This window comes from Cnephaeus nilssonii (genome assembly GCF_951640355.1).
Source record: "Cnephaeus nilssonii genome assembly, chromosome: 7".
In the NCBI taxonomy this organism is placed as follows: domain Eukaryota; kingdom Metazoa; phylum Chordata; class Mammalia; order Chiroptera; family Vespertilionidae; genus Cnephaeus; species Cnephaeus nilssonii.
In genome coordinates, this window is record NC_137078.1 from 52,527,898 (window position 1) to 52,549,492 (window position 21,595).

The 21,595-nt window shown below is 35.9% G+C and overlaps 1 protein-coding gene across 1 annotated transcript in view; it reads left to right on the forward strand.

The window, feature by feature from the left end:
* Window positions 1–21,595, forward strand: part of NEGR1 (neuronal growth regulator 1) — an 888,615-nt gene that overhangs the window by 489,265 nt on the left and 377,755 nt on the right. The window contains exon 3 of the mRNA XM_079778432.1: window positions 8,153–8,278. Coding sequence (XP_079634558.1) covers window positions 8,153–8,278 — 126 coding nt within the window. The remainder of the gene's footprint in view (window positions 1–8,152; window positions 8,279–21,595) is intronic.

A 21,595-nucleotide genomic window follows, 5' to 3' on the forward strand; every position in this document is an offset into this window, starting at 1 on the left:
GTGACTGTGTGCATAATTCAGACAGATATAGTAAAAACTTTAAAGGTTTTTGTAATGAGCCAATGACTTTAGAGAATGAGTGGGAATACACTCAGTGCACATTTCTTTAAAACATGAATTTTACACCCTGATTAAGAATATCATGGTTACAATAAATGCTGAATAAATAAAATGTTTGTTTGTTTGATTGTTTTCTTTTTCAAAATCTGTGAGTGTGTAACTAAATAAATGTTAATGTATATTGGATTAAATAAATACTCCATCCAATACTCCATCCAACATTTATCCCTGGCAGCCTAAAGAAGGCCTCCAATGGATTGGTATCTGTGGTGTTTCATGGTCTATTACAACTTAAGAACTCGATGGTGCATGTAATTGATTCCAGTGAGCCGATGTAAATTTACAGATCCAAATAGTCCATGTCTTGAATTTACAGTTAAGTTCACCATCAAATACATCCTCTAATGGTTCTCGATATTATGTGTGACCCAGCCTTGCATCTCATGCAACTATTTACAGGTGTAAACTTTATTTTATTTATTGTTTCTAAAAAACATCTGAACAGACTTTTAGTATAATAAAACACTATGCTCATATGACTCCTGTGATGTGTACGTTAGTCATCCTTGTGTTGACTTTTTAATCGCTACGTTCCAGACTACAAGATGAATTCTTGGAAGAAATGTAATTGAAATAAGTCAAGATTGCTGATTAAACAAACAAAACTTATTTATATAGCTCAGAAAATAAGTACACATTAACAACAACAAAGTAAACCATGCAACCTCTCACAGACTCAATTGCCCATTATATTACACATGGTAGGGAATGATACCAACTGGTATTTGGTCTGCATATGATTTATATGACTTTCCTTGCTGATACTGCTTTATACCCTGCCCAATGACACTATGATAGATTACTCAAATGGACAAAGGCAATTGGGGCAAGTCAGATTGCCTACCTTTTTGGAGAAAGTGAAACCAACAAGAGATGTTGATGAATGAATCTAAATCTATAGATACATTGAATGAATGCAACATTCTCTCATGATGGAAGCAACTGAATAGGAGTTGAGAACAGAGTATATTAAGTAACAGTTGAATTTGAGACCCTTGAATAATTAAAATCAAAACAGATTATTAATTTGAGGGATCCTGATTGATTTTTTAAAATGCATATGGTACATCTGTATGTACTCTTTGGATAAGTGTCTACTCCGGTCCTCTGCCAATTTTGTAATTGGATTATTTGTTTGGTGTTGAGCTTTGTAAGTTCTTTATATTTTGGACATTAACCACTTATCAGATGTATCATTGGTGAATATGTTCTCCCATTCAGTGGGTTGTCTTTTCATTTTATTGATGGCTTTCTTTGCTGTTTTTTCTTTTGTTTCCCTTGTCCAAGATGAGATATCATAAAAAATATTGCGATGAGGAAATGTCTGAGATTTTACTGCCTATGTTTTCTTCTAGGATTTTTATGGTTTCATGTTTAACATTTAAGTCTTCAGTCCACTTTGTGTTTATTCTTGTGTATGTTGTAAAAGTGTAGTCTAGTTTAATTTTTCTGCATGTATTTGTCCATTTTTCTAAACACCATCTATTGAATAGACTATCTTTACCCCATGGTATGTTTTTGCCTCCTTTGTCAAATATTAACTACCTATAAATGTGTAGGTTTTTTGATGCACTCTCTATATGGATCTATATGAAAAGATGCTCAACATCAATAACCATCAGAGAGATGCAAATTCAAACCACAATGAGGTATGACCTCACACCTGTCAGAATTGCTATCACCAATAAATCAACAAGCAACAAGTGTTGGCAAGAATGTAGACAGAAGGAAACCCTTGTGACTGTTGGTGCACATGAATAATCCTGCAGCCACTGTGGAAAGCAGTACGAAGTTACATTAAAAAGTTAAAAAAGGGAACTGCCTTACGACCCAGAAATTCCACTTCTGGGAATATATCCAAAGAATCACTAAACACAAATAATAGAGGAATATGCAAATTGTCTGGGATGCCATAACAGTAACAGTAACAACTGAACAGCAGGCTGTGTGGGGCAACCAGGCCAGCAGGGGGGCCGTTAGGGGCGACCAGGCCAACAGATGGGGGCAGTAGGGGGTGACCAGGCCAGCAGGGGGGACAGTTAGGGACTACCAGGCTGGCAGGGGGCAGTTAGAAGTGATCAGGCAGGCAGGCAGGTGATCATTTAGGAGCCAGCGGTCCTGGATTGTGAGAGGGGTGTCCAACTGTCTGTTTAGGCCCGATCCCCTAAACCGGCAGTCGAACATCCCCTGAGGGGTCTCGGATTGGAGAGAGTGCAGGCTGGGCTGAGGGGACACCCCTCCTCCATGCACGAATTTCATGCACTGGGTCTCTATAATGGTGGGTTTGAACTCTATATCCAGTAGTTTGCTTTCCTCCATTTCTTTCATTTGTGACATGTTTCTTTGTCTCCACAATTTGGCTGCTTCCTTGTGTTTGTTTCTATGTATTGGGTAGCTGCTTAAGTTTCCTTGAGTTGGTAGAGTGGCCTTGTGTAGTAGGTATCCTATAGGGCCCAGTGGCTCAGCCTCCCCAATCACCTGAGATGGATACTCTAGGTGCACCCTTTTTTGGGCTGTACACACAGTCATGTTGTTGTTGAGCCTTGATTGCTATTGGTGTCACTGGGAGGAATTGACCTCCAGGACAACTGGCTATGGGGACCAGCTGCAACTACAGTGGGAGAGCTGCTGTGCAGGACACACCCTTATGGAGAAGGACTTGCTTCAGTGGGGCTTTGGTGTTCACTGAGTTTGCCTCTTGAGTATGTTGCTTATGGAGGTGTAGAGTTGTAATCTGGTATGGACTGACACTGACCACCGGGTACACTGGCTCTTGGATCTCCAGGGAGGTGCAAAGTCAGCCACTGCCTGGGGCCACCCAGCAGGAGCTACAGAGACATCTGCAGATTCCTCCTCTTTGTATGGGGTTTGGAAATGCCCAGATGAGGCCCAGCTGTGAAGCAAGGCAGGTTGTTCCTGGTGCTGGGTCTTGGGCCTTTTATTGATAGGTTTGGGGCTCCTGGACCCAGCTGCAGCTTGTTTGACAGGATTTTAGCGTAAGCAAGGAAAGGCCATTAATATGCAAAAGCTGTTGTGCACAGCTTGGATGGGGTTGTAAATTGGATGAGGCAGGGTCTCAGGGAATCACCAGGGCGGAGCAAACAGAAATGGCTGTCAGTCAGCTCTGAGACCCCGAAGGTCCCGGCATAGGAACGATGACCGCTGCAAGCACCTCCTTCTGAGAGCAAGCTGCCCTCAAGTTCCTGTCCAAATGCCAGACAGTCCAGTTTCTCCTCGTATGTGTCTAGGTCCCCCAGAGCCTCGACCAGCACTGGAGCTCAGAGGAAGCAGGAGCTTGTAAGTTACGTTCATGGTGCCGGCCTTTTAAGAGGAGCAGCTGGGTCTCCAGCAGCCTGTGTGTCACTCAGCCCCAATCTGCACTGGTTTTTATGGCCCGTAGTTCTTACTGCCCATAGGGACTTCTTTTCCCAGCTCTGGGACCCTGGGCTGGGGGTCTGGTGTGGGGGTGGGACCCCCTGCTCCTCTGGGCAGCCTCCGCAGGGAGGATCGTCCTCTTAATTAAAAATGCAGCCCACCTGGGTGCCAGACCAGCCTGTTCTGCACCTCCACATCTCCTACCAGTCTCAGTGTGCTTTCTTCTTTTCTTCTCTAATTGTAGGACTTCTATTCAGCCAGCTTTCTGGCAATTCTGGATGATGGTTTCTGTATTTTAGTTGTAATTTTGATGTGGTTGTGGGAGGCGGTGAGTACATGTGTTTGCCTATGCCCCTATTTTGGTTCTCCTCCCCCAACTTGTGTTTTTGGAAAGTTTCTGATATTTTACAATCTCTTTCACTGGTCATACACAACAAATATTTATAAACAAAATAATAAAATCTTGTATATCCCCAATTAAAGTCCCATTAGGAGAGAGATATTCTATGATTTTGTATGAAATCTAGAACTTCTGTCCTTTGCTGTTTTTATTTATGGTGTCATGTTGATGATGAGACTAATTATAATGTTATAATAATTGTTTTCTGCAAATTAAACAAGTTTACATTTAGATGAATAACATATTCTTTATTACTCTGCTCTGGTCATAAATATTTTAATAATATACACAGAAGTCCAAAATGCTGATAAATATTCATAGTTACTTAAAATAATTGAATTGACTTAACACATTTGCTCCTTTGTAAACACATCATTTAAGTTAAATTTCTAAATAAAATAAAGTGTTTGAGCTCAGCAGGTGTAGCTCAGTGGTTGACCATCAACCTGTGAACCAGGAGATCAAGGTTTGATTCCCTGTCAGGGTACATGCCCAGTTTGTGGCATGCAGGAGTCAGCCAATCAGTGATTTTCTCTCATCAATGATGTTTCTATTTCTTTCTCCCTCTCAAATCCTCTCTGAAATCAACAAAAGTCTATTAAATAAAGCATTTGAGAAAGTCTAAAATACAAAGGAACATGCATCTAGAATAAATATTAAGTTATTTTAACTCTGTTTTTCTATGGTTAGAGCACAACATATGGACATACCATAAGCACACTGTTTTGTCATTCATAAAGGTCATTAGAGTCCTTCTCACATGTGGGTGCCTGTGGATCATTTTTACACAATCTGTAACCCAGGAAGAGCTACCAGAACCGGATGGTCTTATGATGCCTGAGATAACAGCATTGTTCCCAGTCCCTGCCACCCAATGTAGCAGCATCTCTTTTCTCTTCCATTTTCCCTTAGCCTGATGCACCTGGAATCATCCCAAACCCTTCTCCATCACCATGCCTTATTCTGGAGATAGAGCTGACAATGCCTACATTTATGTTGTCCTACATTGAGGTTATTAATAGTGTTTCTCCATTATAAATAGCACCGGACCAAATAGCTTTGTGCATAACTTGTTCTACATGTTTCACATTAAAATAAACCAATATAAAACCAATCTCTGCCGATTTGAACCCAGAAGGCATAACTATTAGATATGTGTTACTCATGTCAAATGGTAAAGAAAAATGTGGAAAATATTTATATTATCTTAGTTACATTCTTATCTACCTCCTTCTCTTAATTTTAAGTTCCTTGAGGGCGAGAATTATGCTTTGAAATTTCTACATTTCCTGTGTGTCCAGAATTAGCCTTTCATAAATTCTGTAGAACTCTTAAACAGAATTGGCAAATGCTTTGAATATTCAGTAATGCAACATCTGTTTTTGCCTCCACAAACTACAGTGCATGTGAAAGATTTTATTGCCTCCACCTCCCACCCGTACCACACAGTATCTGCTGTCAACAGGTGATGCATTCTGGGGAGAAGAGCCTTGCCAAAGGGATTTCCCTTTCTAAACTCCTCTTTCCATATGTTCCTTCCCTATAGCATATCCTGAATTATGTGGCCCCAAGAAGTGATTGCAATCACTGAGATGACATGCCACACCTGGAATTCAGTACTCTCCCCTTACCACACAATTTCCCGTAGTTAAATGTCAAATCTAAGTTTATGGCTAAGGAACTCTGTTGTTTCTTTGTGAAGTCAAATATTGTGCTTAATATCAGTTTACCATTCATGTTTACTGCTTAAAATATAAGCCAATGTATAAGGTGAAACTAAACTATTTTAAAATCTGATGAAATTGACAAAATAATGTAATTGAGAGGATAGAATGTATGGTCTTAGGACACTTCAACACTTCTCTTAAATATACACACAACTTCTGTCTAAAGTTGAATCAGTTATGTGTTTAAAATATATAAATAAACTAACCATCCTAGGCTGATCTCTGTGTACTATATTATATATAAAGGAGAAAGTACTAAGTAACTTTTTCTTTTATTTTCTTAATAGTGTGCATTAGTGTATATGCATTTGTGTGTATGTGCATTTATGTATGTTTGTATATTCACACATATCTACACATTTCTTAGTTTGCCGTATCAAACTTATACCTACATCCACATAGCTAATGGTATTTTTATTTAATATTGTAACTTTATTTTTATTAACTCTCCTGTTCACCAGTAATAGATAAGTCACATTTTTTCCTATTTTCTTTCTATGGTATCTTAATGACTATATTTATGTTCTGTTTCAGTTAAGATAAAAAAGTACCCATTTGGAATGGTTTTTATTTTTTTTTTATTTGCCTGAGAAGAGCTCACTGAAGAGCTTAATGATAACATGTTTTAAATGCTCGTTAAAAATATGTCATTTAGAAACAGTTACAATAGTATATCACTTAGGAATAAGCATTTTCTTCAATCATAGCAACAGTTACATTATAATCAAATGCTTTATATCCATAATCATTATCCTAGATTTTTCTTGTAGCAGAGTTATGATTTCATTTAAAAAAATCAAAGATGATATTCACAGGATAGGTAATTTAATTATCCTTAAGATAGATTTTAGTTACTTTTTTAATAACTGTGTAAATATCTCTTGCATGAAGAAACTCTAACAATTAAAATATTCCAGTAAAAACATATTTTTTCTAATACTTATCAAGGTATCTAATTGCCATTGGGAGGCAACCAGTGAATGTGTTTCTCTCAGTATACTGTAATTTTTATATAGTAAACCAAAATGTATATCATAAGCCAGTCATACCCTAACAAAGTGATGAAGTTCTGAGAGCAGTTTAAGGCATAGGAAAAGGGCAGTACTGAAATTAAATACAATATGGTATGTCTTTTAAGGCAACTAATAATAATAGCTAATAATGTCACATACTTTTCTAAGTCCTTTAACATGTATTGACTTATAGAATGCTCCCAGCAGCTACATGGGGTTTGTATTATTACCTCCATGTTTCAGATGAAGACACTGAGTCTGAGATACATTAAGTAACTTGCCCTAGATAACTCACTAGCCAGTAGAGGACCCAGGATTCATATCCATGTTGTTTGATGTTTAAATGAGACCATTTGGTATTTGAGAGAATAATGGACATTTTAACCCAGGAAGTTAATTTAAGGATTTTTCTATCCAACTTTCCCACCTTGTATTCCATGGTCTGTAAACTTTTCATCAAATGCTGCTGGGATAAAAGCTCCCATGGTCTAATACATCAGGGACAATAAAAAATACAACATAATATTTTCCCCTTTACTCTTGAGAGGTACAGTGGGCATAACAGAGGTTCTAAGAAATCCCCAAGTGAAGAACTATTTCAACCAGTGGTTTCCAGCCGTCACTGACAAGAAAACTCTTGGGGAACACAAGTTTCACAGCCCCTAGTAATAGTGTCCCTTAGAACATAAATGCTGGAAATATCCAGCCCTACTATTTAGCAAATAGATAATTGAGGCCCAAAATGCCTTTGGGACCCCAGAATCTTACTTCCTAGTCCTTCCTGCACATGTTTTTTTATCTTACTCAGCTTTTGAATCAAGATGTAAGCACAACTGTTCTAGCTTAAGTTTCTTCTAAATTTCCATTTTTATTACTCTTTTCAACAAGAAAACCATCATTATGGTGAAGATACATGGATAGAACAGATTGATTAGCAATACTCCAGTTTATTTAATACAAAATATCCACAATAGCCCTATCCGTTTTTTGCTCAGTGGTTAGAGTGTTGGCCTGTGGACTGAAGAATCATGGATTCAATTCTGCTCAAGGGCACATGCCTCGGTTGCAGACTCGATCCCTAGCCCTGGTTGGGATACATGTGGGAGGCAACTAGTGGATGTGTTTCTCTCACATCAATGTTTCTCTCTCTCTCCCTGTTTCTCCCCCTCTTTCCCACTCTCTCTGAAAATCAATGGAAAAAGATTATTCTCGGGTGAGGATTAATAACAACAAAAATAGTATCCACAATAAAACTTTAATTTGAGCAATGCTTAAACATTTTTGTTATTAAATATTACACATCTAAAGATTAGAAAAAAAATAAAACTAACCAACAAAGAAAACTAGGAGAGTCTTGAGGAGCTAGAGAATCTATGTTTGGGGTACTGATCATGATCATAGGCCATAAGCGCATGTCACCACCCCTGCTTTAGTGCATGAGATCATGGAGTTATCATATATAGCTCAACAGAATTTTATATATTTTTTTCTGACCACTGCATGTTTTACCATTTCAGTTCCTCCGAAGATATATGACATCTCAAGTGATATGACCATCAATGAAGGAACCAATGTCACCCTAATTTGTTTGGCCACTGGGAAACCAGAGCCTACCATTTCTTGGCGGCACATCTCCCCGTCAGGTAAAGCAGAACTTTGCCAGCGTTGTTTGTGCTGTTCACTATTCTCCTTTAACCTCACTTGTTCCAAACTTGAGTCAATTTATTCTCTTACATCGTATTCATGAGGTAGGCAGGATGCGTATTTTTATACTTATTCTTTATACCTAAATATGCTGTCGCTCACAAAAGTTAAATCCACATTTTCTGTCAGAGCCTGGAATAGAACCCGTGTCTCATGATTCATAGTCAAGGTTATTTTCATTTTAGTATCCTGGAGAATTGCACGTCAATAGACAAAAGGCACACATGGAAATATTCCAAGTGAAATATTTTCGTCAACATGTGTAAGGCTTTTTATTCTGTCCGCATGCACATGTTAATAGGCCATCATGAACTGCTAAGGTAATCAGGGGGAAATCACATTATACAAATTATGAGGTTGCTGGGTCTAATTTGAAAATGCAGTTCAGAATCAAGGATCTGGTAGTTAGAATTACATTTTAAGTGATGAAGGGATCTTAAAACCCAAGAGTTTAAGCGACTTGTACAAGACCATGTACCTCTGTGGAATTAAGGGGCGTGGCATGGAGAGGGGAAGTTCAACCTAGGAAGCTGAGGATAACCATCAAAACACTTCTGTTTTCACAGCAGCAACTCTAACAGAATCATCAATTTGTGTCCAATTTTAACATTTGAACTATATAGCTTTAAATTTACCATGAAAGTGAAGGCGGTGCTTTTAATGAACAGGATGCCACAAGATTTCAGATAATGAAAATTGATTTTTATTTGTTCTGTAATTTTAGTGGAAATATTTTCAACAAGGCTATTGTGATGAAAATGCTTTTAAAGAAATCAGAAAGACACATTTTATAGAGGCATAGGAAGAGGACAGCTGGAACATCTATTTGATCTGCTAATGCTTTCTTTAATATCACTTATCCTTAAGTGTCTTTCAGTTTCCTCGTTTATGCAGTAGGTCTGATGAGACTTACTCATATCATATGCTTAGTATTACTATTAATGTGAGAAGAAAATCAATATAACAGCAGTATACACTTATACGATATGCATTATGGCCTCTATAATGTTTCTGAAGCATGAGTGCACTCTTGACTGCCAACACTTCACTCTCTAGAGTGGCTACAGGATCATAAAAACTGGCATGTGAGCACTGAATTAGTGACAGGGCTCTCTGTGGAGTGTGAGACCAACGCAGGACTAACAGTTGGGATACATGTGTTCCTATCTCCAATTCTCCAATTCCCTAGTCATCAGGGCAGCCTCTGCTAGCCCAAATCGCTTAGCCTCGGTTATTCTCAGCTAGTTTCCTACTTTTCAAAATCAAATGATAATAATCTCTGGCTATTGTGAGACTGCAAATAGATATGAGGCCTAAATGTGCTTTATAAAGTATAAGGTGATATGCAAATGTATGACTGATTCTTAATCATCTTTCCAGGGATTTAAATCTGATATGATAATATAGTTTTTGTAAGAATGAGGCACATAATCTCCATCTTTATACAATTTAAGATTAATATGTTGGATTTAACTCTCCTGCTTTGCAGTGCTTGTTATTATGCATAGTCTTCGTTTTAAAGTGCTTGGGTACATTTTAGTTTAATTAAATAGCATGAATGTTGGTTAGTGAAGTTATTAGAATAATGATAATGGATAACATCATGAAGCTGAAAGAAGACAGATTGGGTTTATAAGTTAAACTGTACATAGATTTGTTTTCCTGATCCTGCCATACAGAGCAAATTAGAAAAATTAGCATAAATATTAACTATTATCCAATGAATAGCTAGACATGGCTGATATTTTATAAATGCTTCCAATATTTTCAAATTATAATTTTTTAACTATCTATATTTAAATGTGCAGCACTGTGGAGTTCCTGCTTTAAGTAACATGCCTGATAATTCTATTAGCTTTTGTCCATTTATATATTTATATTTGAATGCTAAATTGTAAAATTCAGATTTGTTAATGTTTTACCTAAGAAATATCAATATTTTGTATATTCTCCTTTTTTTTATTTTGCTATATCATGAAAGAAATGTGGTTCAAAACAGCAGTCACCATATGAGCAAAGATTAGTGTTAAAAACAGATACACAGTTGACCCTTGAACAATGCAGAGGTTAGAGGTGCTGACACTGTGCATCCCAAAATCCACTTATAAATGTTTATTCCCTCAAAACCTAACTTGTCCTTTGGTTATTTAGGGGTATGGATTCTAGGACCTGCCCCCCCCCTCCCCGACACACACAGCATCAAAATTTTCAGACCCTACATAAAATGGCCTAGATCAATGCATATAGTGGGCCCTCTGTTTCTGTGGACTCTGACGCGCTCATCAAAATTAGCACAGGTAACTTATTGGAAAAAAAACCCAACAACAACAACCCACATATAAATGGAACCATGCAGTTCAAACCCTTGCTGTTACAGGGTCAACTGTCTTCCCTGTCAACATTGGAAGAGATGACTAGCTTTTGTACCTGTGTGATTTGTTTTGATCTTTTTACCAATACCTTTGGTGATTTTTGCCAACTCATTCATGATCTATTTCCATTTTTAAAATTAACAAGAAATACGTGGTAACAGAATAACTCCACAGAGATTCTCCCTAATCTACAGAAAACTTAGGGTGTGCGTTCTACCACATCGCAGATATTAATCACCTGAGGCTGTTGGAATTGCTATTTCACTTCTTAGTTCAAACAACTCATTGTATTTTCCTAAAACTCATCTCTCCTGAGAAGTGTCTGGATATATGAGTTTCCTTAGAGTTTACGTATACTAGTGATTTCTTTCTATTTTTTTCTAGTTTATAGTCAGAAATTAAATTCAAATTTACATTTAAAAATTATCGCAGTATCATTTAAAGAACATACGATATCCTTTATTCAGTTTCATTCATGATCATTTTTTCCCATTTGCTTCATCATTTGCTATGTGTAGGATATGTAGAAAAATACATGTATTATATTTTCATTCCTGATAATTTTTACTTCCTCAAAACTTAATTTGTTCCTTGGATATATAAGGAGCATTGGTCCTAGGACCACCACCACCCTCAGACACCAAAATTTGCAGGTGTTTAAGTCCCCTACATAAAGTGGCCTACATCAGCGCGTACAGTGGGCCCTCCGTATCTGCGGACTCTGAAGCGCTAATCAAAATTTCATTCATGATAATTTTTCCCATTTGTTCATCATTTGCTATGTGTAGAATATGTAGAAAAATATATGTATTATATCTTTTCATTGAATTGTTTGAAAGCAACCTGTATTCATCATGCTCTCTTCTCCCCAGTTATTTCAGTGTGCATTTCTGCAGAATTAGGACATTTATTACATAACCACAGATATTCATACATCTAGCATTGTCATTATACTTTTATTCCACTGCTGTCCATCTTCCAATTCTGGCAAGTGATCGAATAGTGTCCTTCATGGAATTCTTTTTTCTCTAGTACGGAATCCAAGTTTTGTATGTAGTTGTCATATCACTTTAGCCGTCCTTCGTCTGGGGGCTAATTCTTTATCTTTCTTTGACATTACTGAACATTCATGTTTTTCCACAATGCATGTAACCCTTTATTTAAAACAGAATATTTCTCATTTTGGGTTTGGCTCATTTCTTCTTGATTGCAGTATAGTTATGCCCATCTGGAAATAAATAAATGAAGTTGTAACCTTCTCAAGGAATGATATCCAGAGGCACAGGCTATCCATCTGTTCCTTATTTTTTATATTAATTTCTATTACCCAACAAGATGTTGTCTGATTTCTGTACTGTGCAGCTATATTTTCTTTCCCTATGCTACCAGTAAACAGTGGGGAAGATTTTAAGATCATAACATACAAATATCTGCTACTTGTCCACCTTACACTTAGATTTAGCATTACCGGTGACGCTTTTGTGAATCAATCTTTACCCTAATAATCATCAAAGAGAATTTTTTCAAGCAGAAGTACTCCTCTTACTTTCACCAATTAGCACTTGGCATTCTGCTGTCAACAAGAACCTCATTTTCCCATGTTATTTATTTATCTACATATTATGACATAGACTTATGGATTCCCAGCTTTTAAAAATTATTATAGTTCATTACTGTTCTAGTTATTTTGATGCTCAAATTTTCCTTTATTTGGCCAGTGAGGGTGACTTCATTCTGACTCTTGAATCATTGTGATATGTCCCATCTTCTTTTTTTTTTAGCCTTTTCATATTTTCCATCATGATAAAATATGCCAGACTCATCTTGTGTCTTTCTTGCCCCAGCTCTGGAATCAAGCACTTCACTTACTGCAAATGATTAGAAATCATACACTTGGTGTTAGTATCGTTACATATTAGTTTAAGATAGCTAACTGTTAGTCTGACTTACAGCAAAATTATCAGAGACTACTTCCTGTGATATTATAATAACCACAAGACCTTACATAACCTCAGTGCAAAGGGTAGATTATATTTTATTTGGTTTTATCTAACAATAAGCATGGAACAGGGACAGCAATGTTGTGTGTATACAAAAATGCTTATGGAATTAATGTAAAATATTTATATTAAGGAAAATATAAGTAAGAAATTGTTCTATTGCTGGAGATTTAGATAGGTTCATACATCTTTGTTTATAAAAGATCCAATTGTTTTGAGTAATCTCTGACTAGTTTCTTACCTACTCAGAAAAAATTCAAAGTTTTTCCCAAATCCCTAACATAAAATGTATGATTTGTTCTTATTCTTATCAGTAATTTCTTATGGACCAGGTAGTACCAGAAGAGCAGTGATAAAGATCATGAACTTTGATGACAACCAGCATTGAATTTAAGACACAGATCTTCTCATACCAAGTGTAAAATCTTAGACAAAGTTGTTAACCTCTTTAATTTTAAGTATAAGTGATGATAATAATTCACAGAAGGGTTATGGGGATTAAATAGAATAGCATAAGGTACTGAAAACAGTTCATGACTTAGAGAAAATATTCCATAATATTAACTATTAATGGGCTAATCAAATGTGTTTAATGTTGACCAGATAAACTCTTCCAAGCCCGTTTTTGAAATTGAGGGGGCTATTTACAGCTCTTACATGCAATTCATATAACTGTTCTCGAATGAGTGTGTTATGAAGCCAAAAATCATTTCAAACTCCTGGAGAACATTGACAGGTTTACATAAGCCACCTGATTTTGAATACAATTACAAAATAAACATTTTAACCATATGTCATTTTATCAATAAATCTAGATTCAGTCAGAAAAAAATAAGAAAAGTTAAGAGATAAATTTTAAAATGATAGATTGCAGATAAGAAACCTGAGACATTTCCAAAGCCTCTGTCAAATTTTCACTTATTATTCATCGCTCTTTATCTTAATCACTGTTACCTAGTGTATTCCTATTATTTTATATCTGAAATCTCCAGATATGTTCTTACTCTATCCTGCTGCTATTTATTATCTGACGAAGATATTATTTTGGGTCTGAAGCTAAAATATGAGAGAAACAATGGTTGTATGTCTCAAACTCTTTGTTGTCTAATTTCTGTATGTCTCATGCCTTTTGGCAGGATATTCTCACCCTAATTATCCATAGGCATTAGGACTATTACCTAACTCAATTAAGTTAAGGCACCTTTCTCCTGTTAAGTCCTGGATTACATCCCTTTCCATTCTTTTAGATTCTTATTTCATTAAAATCCTCTTTAATCTCTTTTTTTTTCTTTTGACTCCCACTGCCCATATTTAAACTATTTTCTGAATGCAGTCTTTTGACACTGATCACTTTTGTTTAATAAAAAAAATTATTAACTAAAGGAGAATACAAACAAAGGGTCAGAGATGTAAGAATGCAAACAGAAAGCCATGATTTTGAGAGATTAAAAGTAGAAAACACTTCCTGGAGCAGTGTGCAGTGAGCAAGGTCAATCAGGTCAGATAAGAGCCAAATAGTTACCTTTGCATTAGGTCATTTGGTGATCATGTGACAATTTAGTGACAATGGGCCAAAAACCCAGTGGTGGAGGCTTAAAAGCATATGGGCAGTGAAGAACTAGATGTGGGGCAAAACTATGCATCCAGTTAGTCTAGATAGAAATTTGATTTCTCTATTTTTACACACATTGTTTTTGCTATTAGGAATATTCTTTATCCCTGTTTCCAATCCATAATAAAACCATTCTTAAGCATCCCAGGAAAAGTGGGGTGCTTTTTGTTCCTTAGTTGCACCACTTGAGTGGAACTATTTTTCAGAATTGTAGTTGGTGGCTTTGTTTGTCTAAGGCTTATGGGACAGGGGACTCTTTATGTTAGGAAATAGTGTCTGTTTACTGCTGTATCCCATGACTTAGCACAGGGCCAGGCACAAATTGGGCTCTGGAGACAAATTCTCTTAGCAGTCTTCATCTGTGCATGTCTTGTTTTGCCTTCATTCCTGAAGTATATTTTTGCTTGGGATAGAATACTGTCAGTCATCATTTAACATTGAAGTAGCCATAAAATGGCCAAAGACATTATTTGGAAATCATGTGGATTAAAGTATAGAAACTGAAAGATAAAAAGCAATATTTCATATGCTTTCTATAGTATGCTTTCTATAAGTATTGCTATGGATATGTCTCCTCTATAAGATAAATAACATAAATTTTCAATCAGGAATACAATAAATTATTCAAAACGAAGAGATTTGAAGGACTTTGAGATTACTAAGTGAGCGTTGTTTCAGAATAAACAAGGCCAAATATTCATTAGACCATGGGTCAGGAGCCTGAAGTCTGTGGACCAAACTGGCCTACAGTCTATTTTCATAAATGGAATTTTAGTTGCTGTTGTTGGCACACAGTCACACTCCTTCCTTTGCATATTGTCCGTGGCTGCTGTCATATTATAATAATAGAGTTGAGTAATTACAGTAGAAACCCTATGGCCCACAAAACTTAAACTATTTACTATCTGGTCCTTTAAGGATAAGTTTGCTGAGCCCTGCATTAAATATTTTAAAAGAGGTGCTTTACATTTTGTTTCACAGCTGCAAGACATACAAGTTTAATGTTAGCACACTGAAGCTTCTGTAACCTTTAAAGATAATTAAATACAATCTTAAGAGAGAAAATGTTAATTACTAATTATCAGGAAAAAAACACATAAAAGACTGTAAAAATGAAAGCTATTATCTAAAAATCATGTACACTACTGAAATCTGCTGTTAATAATTCTGATAATAGTTTAAATCATCACAGGTAAAATCTGGAAAGTACTACTTCTTATTATTGCTCTTGATTCTACTATCATTCCCTTTTGTGAAAGGAAGTCTGCTTTGAAATACTTGAGTGCTGGGCCAACACGAAGAGTGTTACGATGAAGAGGCTGTGTGTGTGCTCCTTGCAAGCTGACAGCCTATCGCCCTAACACTTAATTCTTTGAGCATTTTCTCAGGTTTGCAATCCTGACACTACACTTTGTTATTTAATGTTAGGAAGAAAAATTCTGTAAAATCAGCAATTTATGCTCATACCATTTCAACAATACCAGATCTTCCCATTACAAGTTAGGCTTCCATTTCCAATGTAGAACCGCACTCTATGTAGAGCTTTGGGGAACTTCCATAATGACTTTACTAATGGATAATTATATAATGAAGGAATCTACATAACGATGGCAAGTTAAACTTGATTGCATACCAATAATTTATATATGCAGTTACAATTGCCTATTTGTTCTGAGTTTGTCTTTATAGTAAATTTTGTAACCTTCATTTGTCTGGTTCTAAAGGCCCCTCTGCTTTTTTTTTTTTTTTTTAAATATATTTTATTGATTTTTTACAGAGAGGAAAGGAGAGGGACAGAGAGCTAGAAACATCAATGAGAGAGAAACATTGACCAGCTGCCTCCTGCACACCCGCTACCGGGGATGTGCCCGCAACCAATGTACATGCCCTTGACCGGAATAGAACCTGGGACCTTTCAGTCCGCAAACCGATGCTCTATCCACTGAGCCAAACCGGTTTCAGCAAGGCCCCTCTGCTTTTATTTAGTTAGTGGAGGGCTCTCTGTATTCAGAACTGTTAATGTCTGCTATATGACTATAGAAAGCAAGAAAATATTCAGTGTTTTTAAGACACATCCAAGGCTAAACAATGGACCTGATGATAATGCCTACTATATGACTGTACATAGCAAGAAAATATTCAGTGTTTTAAGACACATCTAAGGTTAAACAATGGATCTGATGATATGATGTGTTATTATAAAAAATAATCCACTGTTCTAAGAGAAAAGTGCTTTATCCATACTGAAACAGAAAACAGGAATCCATCAAGCATCTCAAAGCATTTCATAATAGATCTGGAATTTGTCTCCCTTTAATGGACTAAATTTGGGGTTAAAGATTGGCATTTAGGTGTTAATATTCTAGGAATTAGGCTTTGGTAGATTCTTTTTTTCTAAGTGATGTCAGTGGCATGTTACATGTATAAAGGAAAGGTTTTACAAAAATGGTTATGTCTAAACAAATTAGGGTCTTGTTTAAAGGTTCTGAATACAGAGAACCCACCACTAACTGAATAAAAGTAGAGAGGGCTTTAGAAACAGACAAAGGAAAGTTAGAAAATGCAGCCCTAACTGGTTTGGCTCAATGGATAGAGGGTCGGTCTGTGGACTGAAGGGTCCCAGGTTCGATTCCAGTCAAGGGCATGTACCTTGGTTGTGGGCACATCCCCAGTAGGGGTTGTGCAGGACGCAGCTGATTGATGTTTCTCTCTCATCAATGTTTCTAACTCTCTATCCCTCTCCCTTCTTCTCTGTAAAAATCAATAAAATATATTTTTAAAAAAAGAAAATGCAGCTTTACTTTGGTTGTAAATTTCATGCTAATTCATGCTGAGGTAGGACAACCTTGGTAAAAATTCCACTCATAATATTGAGATAATTCCCAAAAAGATCCAGAAAGAGTACCAGTAGGTATTGTGAATGTATAAAATGAACTCAAATAATACTTAAGTATTATTCATTAGCATTTAGTGTGTTCCAGGCATTGTTCTAATATAGCTTAGGTTAACATATTTTCACTAGGTTACATGTGAAGTATTATAACTTCATGTATCACATTCACGAGGAAAGAACATTATGTTCATTTGAAGCCAGGGCAATCAATGAAGGTACAACTTGGTTTTACTTCCCAATAAATGTACGATCATGTCCATCAAAGCTACATTTGTATGCAACCAAGGCCTGCTGGAATTTTAGAACTGTTACTGGATAATTATGAAAATATACATAAGTAATAAAAATAAAATATGTTAATAATGATTTTTTAAAATCAAGACTCAAAATGTCCTTGACAATTATAGACATGAGCATATGTTTGTCTTGCAATAATTATTTATAGAGGAGTTATGACCTCCAATGTAAAGAAGCACTGTATCCATTTTTTCATTCAAAATGGATGTATTATTATTGCATTTTAATTATACTCCAGCTTGTTTTAAAATTATATTTTCTTTGATTAATTTGACCATAACTAGGAAAAATTCTCACTAGTGGAAAGTTAGAATGATTTTAACAATATTGGATTATAGATCAATAAAACTATGATAAACACTATATCATTATTTGGGTGCTCTCATTTTAACATCTATTTACCAGGCAAGTGTAGCTACATTGTAGATTCTCAATAAATAACTGTTAAATGACAATGTTTTAGATTACTATAAATTCTTTACATGATCAATAAACTTATATTAGCTGATTAATGTTTTAAAAATTAATATTACCATTAATTATTTTCATTTATAATAATTGTGAATCTATTATTCCCCAAAGAGGTTGTAGAAGAAGCTAATAACATTTTTATAATTATCCATCTCTTATTAAACAAGGCAATATAGCACAGTGCTTAAAAGGGCATGCTTAGCACTTGGACTTACTTGGTTTCAAATCCTTGCTCTGGCACTCACTGTGTGTGTCAACCTGGGCAAATTTCTTAAGCTCTCTGTGCCTCAGTTTCTTCATCTGCAAAATGGAGGTGATAATAATAACAAATAATCATATCATAGGGCTATTATATAAAGGCAATAGTACATGTAAGTATTTAAAGCAAACACAAATTAAGAGTGCCAAATTCTAAGCTATTATCAAAATTTATTTCACAGTTTATCTTTATGTAAAAATTGCTTGAGGACATATAATAAAAGATGGCAGCGATAAACACTGTGTTCTTATCTGATTAAAATCAGATAAATGCAATGTAATGATTGCAGTCCTAAACTAGTGAGATGTTATTTTGTAGTTGTTTCTACATAGAAAGTAGAAGAGAATTATTTACTGAGCAACTACCAGAATAACTTCTAGAAACAAAAGTTTTAATTATTTATTTGGGTTCTCATAAAAAGCTATTGATGAGAGGAGAGGACAAGAAACACAATGCATGATTAGAGGGATACCTTTGGGTTTTTCTTTTGCTTTACTTTTTGGTATAAAAATGTATAAAAATAAAGAACAAAAGAAAAGTCTTTTAAACAGCTATATATTACTGAGGGGTTGCCCTCATAATAAAGGCCCAAGTCTCTCAAGTGTTCGGTATGATTACTAGCCCAAAAAAAGAGCAAATAAAGAATATAAAGGATACTGTGACCAAGAGAACATGAATAATAGTGCTATGTTTTTCTGATTATTATTATTATTATTATTATTACTATTATTATCAATAAGTTATCTAATCCTAGTACTATTCCACCCAATTTCAGCCTGTTAAAGTTTCCTAAAATTTATGAAATATTTTCTTTCAGAAGACAGTACTTTCACCCTTTATGAAAATGTTACAAAGGGAATTTTGTCCTAAGGGAAGAAGTTCAACATTCATGAAATGTCTCCTAGTATAATGCATATTGAAAATAACTCCTGAAATGTTGAGACTAATTTTGCCAGACTGACAAAAGAGGCAAAATGAAACTCGTATTGCATAAAATTTTATATATACGCTTTGCCGGAGAAATTTTGACTTAAATAACTAGATTTATTGTGTATTTTTGTCTAACTCAGGCCATGTTTCTTTGTCATCTTCATAAATTTATATAAAGAAAAGTCTTGCATAACTTGACAAATTAATAATAAGCCATGCTAAAGTCTTGAAAACTTGTCTTCAAAGTATATAGGATTATGAAGTTCATTGAAATAACTTTTTTATTTAGTGTGGGGTTTGGGGGTTTTTTTGGCCTTCCTTGTTAGCCAGTGGTGTTTTTTTGTTTTTTTCAGGTTTTTTTTAGTGTTTCCTTCTGCATTAGGTTTAAATTTAATCAAGTGCCAGCTGCATTGTTTCTGGACAGTGTGGAAGCTCTGAAGATGTATTATACCCATGCATCATCATAGCATTGTCATTCTGACGATATATTAGTGTAATACATCTTCAGAGCCCTCAAATGAGAAGCTGTCTAGAAGGAATGGGGCGAGGAGCAAATTCAATTCAATTACAGGACAAAAGAACCAGCTGAAGAGAAGGAGAGAACTCTCTGAGCAAGACTCTCTGTGGAGTTTATTACAACCGGGTATTTCATGGAAATATATACCATTTTTTCTTTTGTGACATGACAAGGAATAATTATGGATTTTGAACACGAATCTGTAATGATAAAGGCTTCCCTACCCTGTGTTTGAACAGTAGAGGCCTGGTGGTTTGGGGGGAGGCATTTAATTGATTTGGGGGAAAGTTGTATAAACAATGCTATTCATTTAATAGAAAAACCTACGGTATACAATTAACCTAGAAATTGATTTATTAAAATGGGGTAGATATGAAAAATGTTTATCTTTCAAATAAAGTCTTAGTTGGCATTTTTTAAATTTTTAGACACAAGTAAAGATATACAATAGCTGACTGAAAGGTGATCAGCAGGCAACACATGAGAAAAATCAACAACCCTTTTTAGTCAGCTCCTAACTATTTCCACTAGATTGAGCTGTCATGAGTGATCAATAAGTTTTATTGCTAGGGTAAGTTTTTCTTAGATATCTCTCATATGTTTAAAAAAATCAGAGAGACTCTTAATTTCATCATAGTACAAGTACATCCAGGGTTTCAAGTGTTCCACCTGGCTTACATGTTTTACAAAAATAGATTGCTTAAGTAAAACATCCCTAACTCATCACATAATGGTTATATTTTGAATATTTATTTTAAATGTATTTTCTTCTAATATCATCTATTGAATACTCATATGCTATACAGTTTGCTAAACATTGAGTATACAGTTTTAAGAGGAAAATATACAGCTGCTACCTTTAAGGGATTCACCGTCTTGTTGCAAGAGTCAGGTAAAGAGGGAGACAATAACACATTTACTAAAGACTGATAAAAAGGCATCTTTTTTTTTTTTTTTTTTTTTTACTATGAGGGTAATTTATTAAAGCTGGGTATAGTTAAACAAGGAAGGGCTTAGCATAAAAGAAGCAACAGGAGAGTCAAGGCTGGGCTGCCTTAACTCACGGGAAGTCAGTGTAAAGGGGACCTTAGGGACAGGTTCAGGGGATTAGCCTGGAACTAGATGCTGCTGCCCATTGCTCCCCTGGTTGTGAGTCTTGTGGGGACCCTTAGAGTTTAGGAGATGCTTGCCTGTGGGGGAAGAGAATGGTGCGGGCTGCTCCCATAGGGAAAGCTTACACAATAAGGCATCTTTGAAAAGTTATCTTCTAAACTGAACCTTGAAGTTGAAGAGGAGGAGGCTGTTGTGTGTAGCAGCGCTGTGGCGAGCACAGCATTTGGAAATGCTTGAAGGCAGGAAAGAAGTTGGTGTTCTCTAAAATAGAAAGCCTGGAACTAGCTGATACAAGGGGGAGAGTGGCTTAAGGTTAGGTTGGAAATTAGCTGAGAGTTCAGATCAACTAGGGATTGATTGTAGGCCGTGGTGAGGAGATAAGATTTTCTTTTCGAAATGCAAAAGGAAACCAGGGGAAATTTTTGAGCACAGAAGTGGCATGACTTGCTGCTAATCTCTAGAAGTCTATGTTGCTATGTAGAGAACAAAGTGCAGGGAACCTGAACCAGAAGAAGCAGGGAGACCATTTAAGAAACCACTGTAGCAGATGAAGTGGGAGATGATGTTGACTTTAACAAGGGTGATTGCAGTGAAATGAAGAAAGTAGGTGGAAGCCATATTATACAGGTAAAATCGTAAGACTTGGAGAGATGGGAGATGGACAATGGGTTTTAGCTTCCTGGCTTTCTCAACTTGGAGAACGGGCGTGTTGTCAACTGAGGTGAGGCAAACCGGGAGAAAATATATTTTGGGAAAAAATTAAAATTTCAGTTTTGATCATTTTAAGTTGTA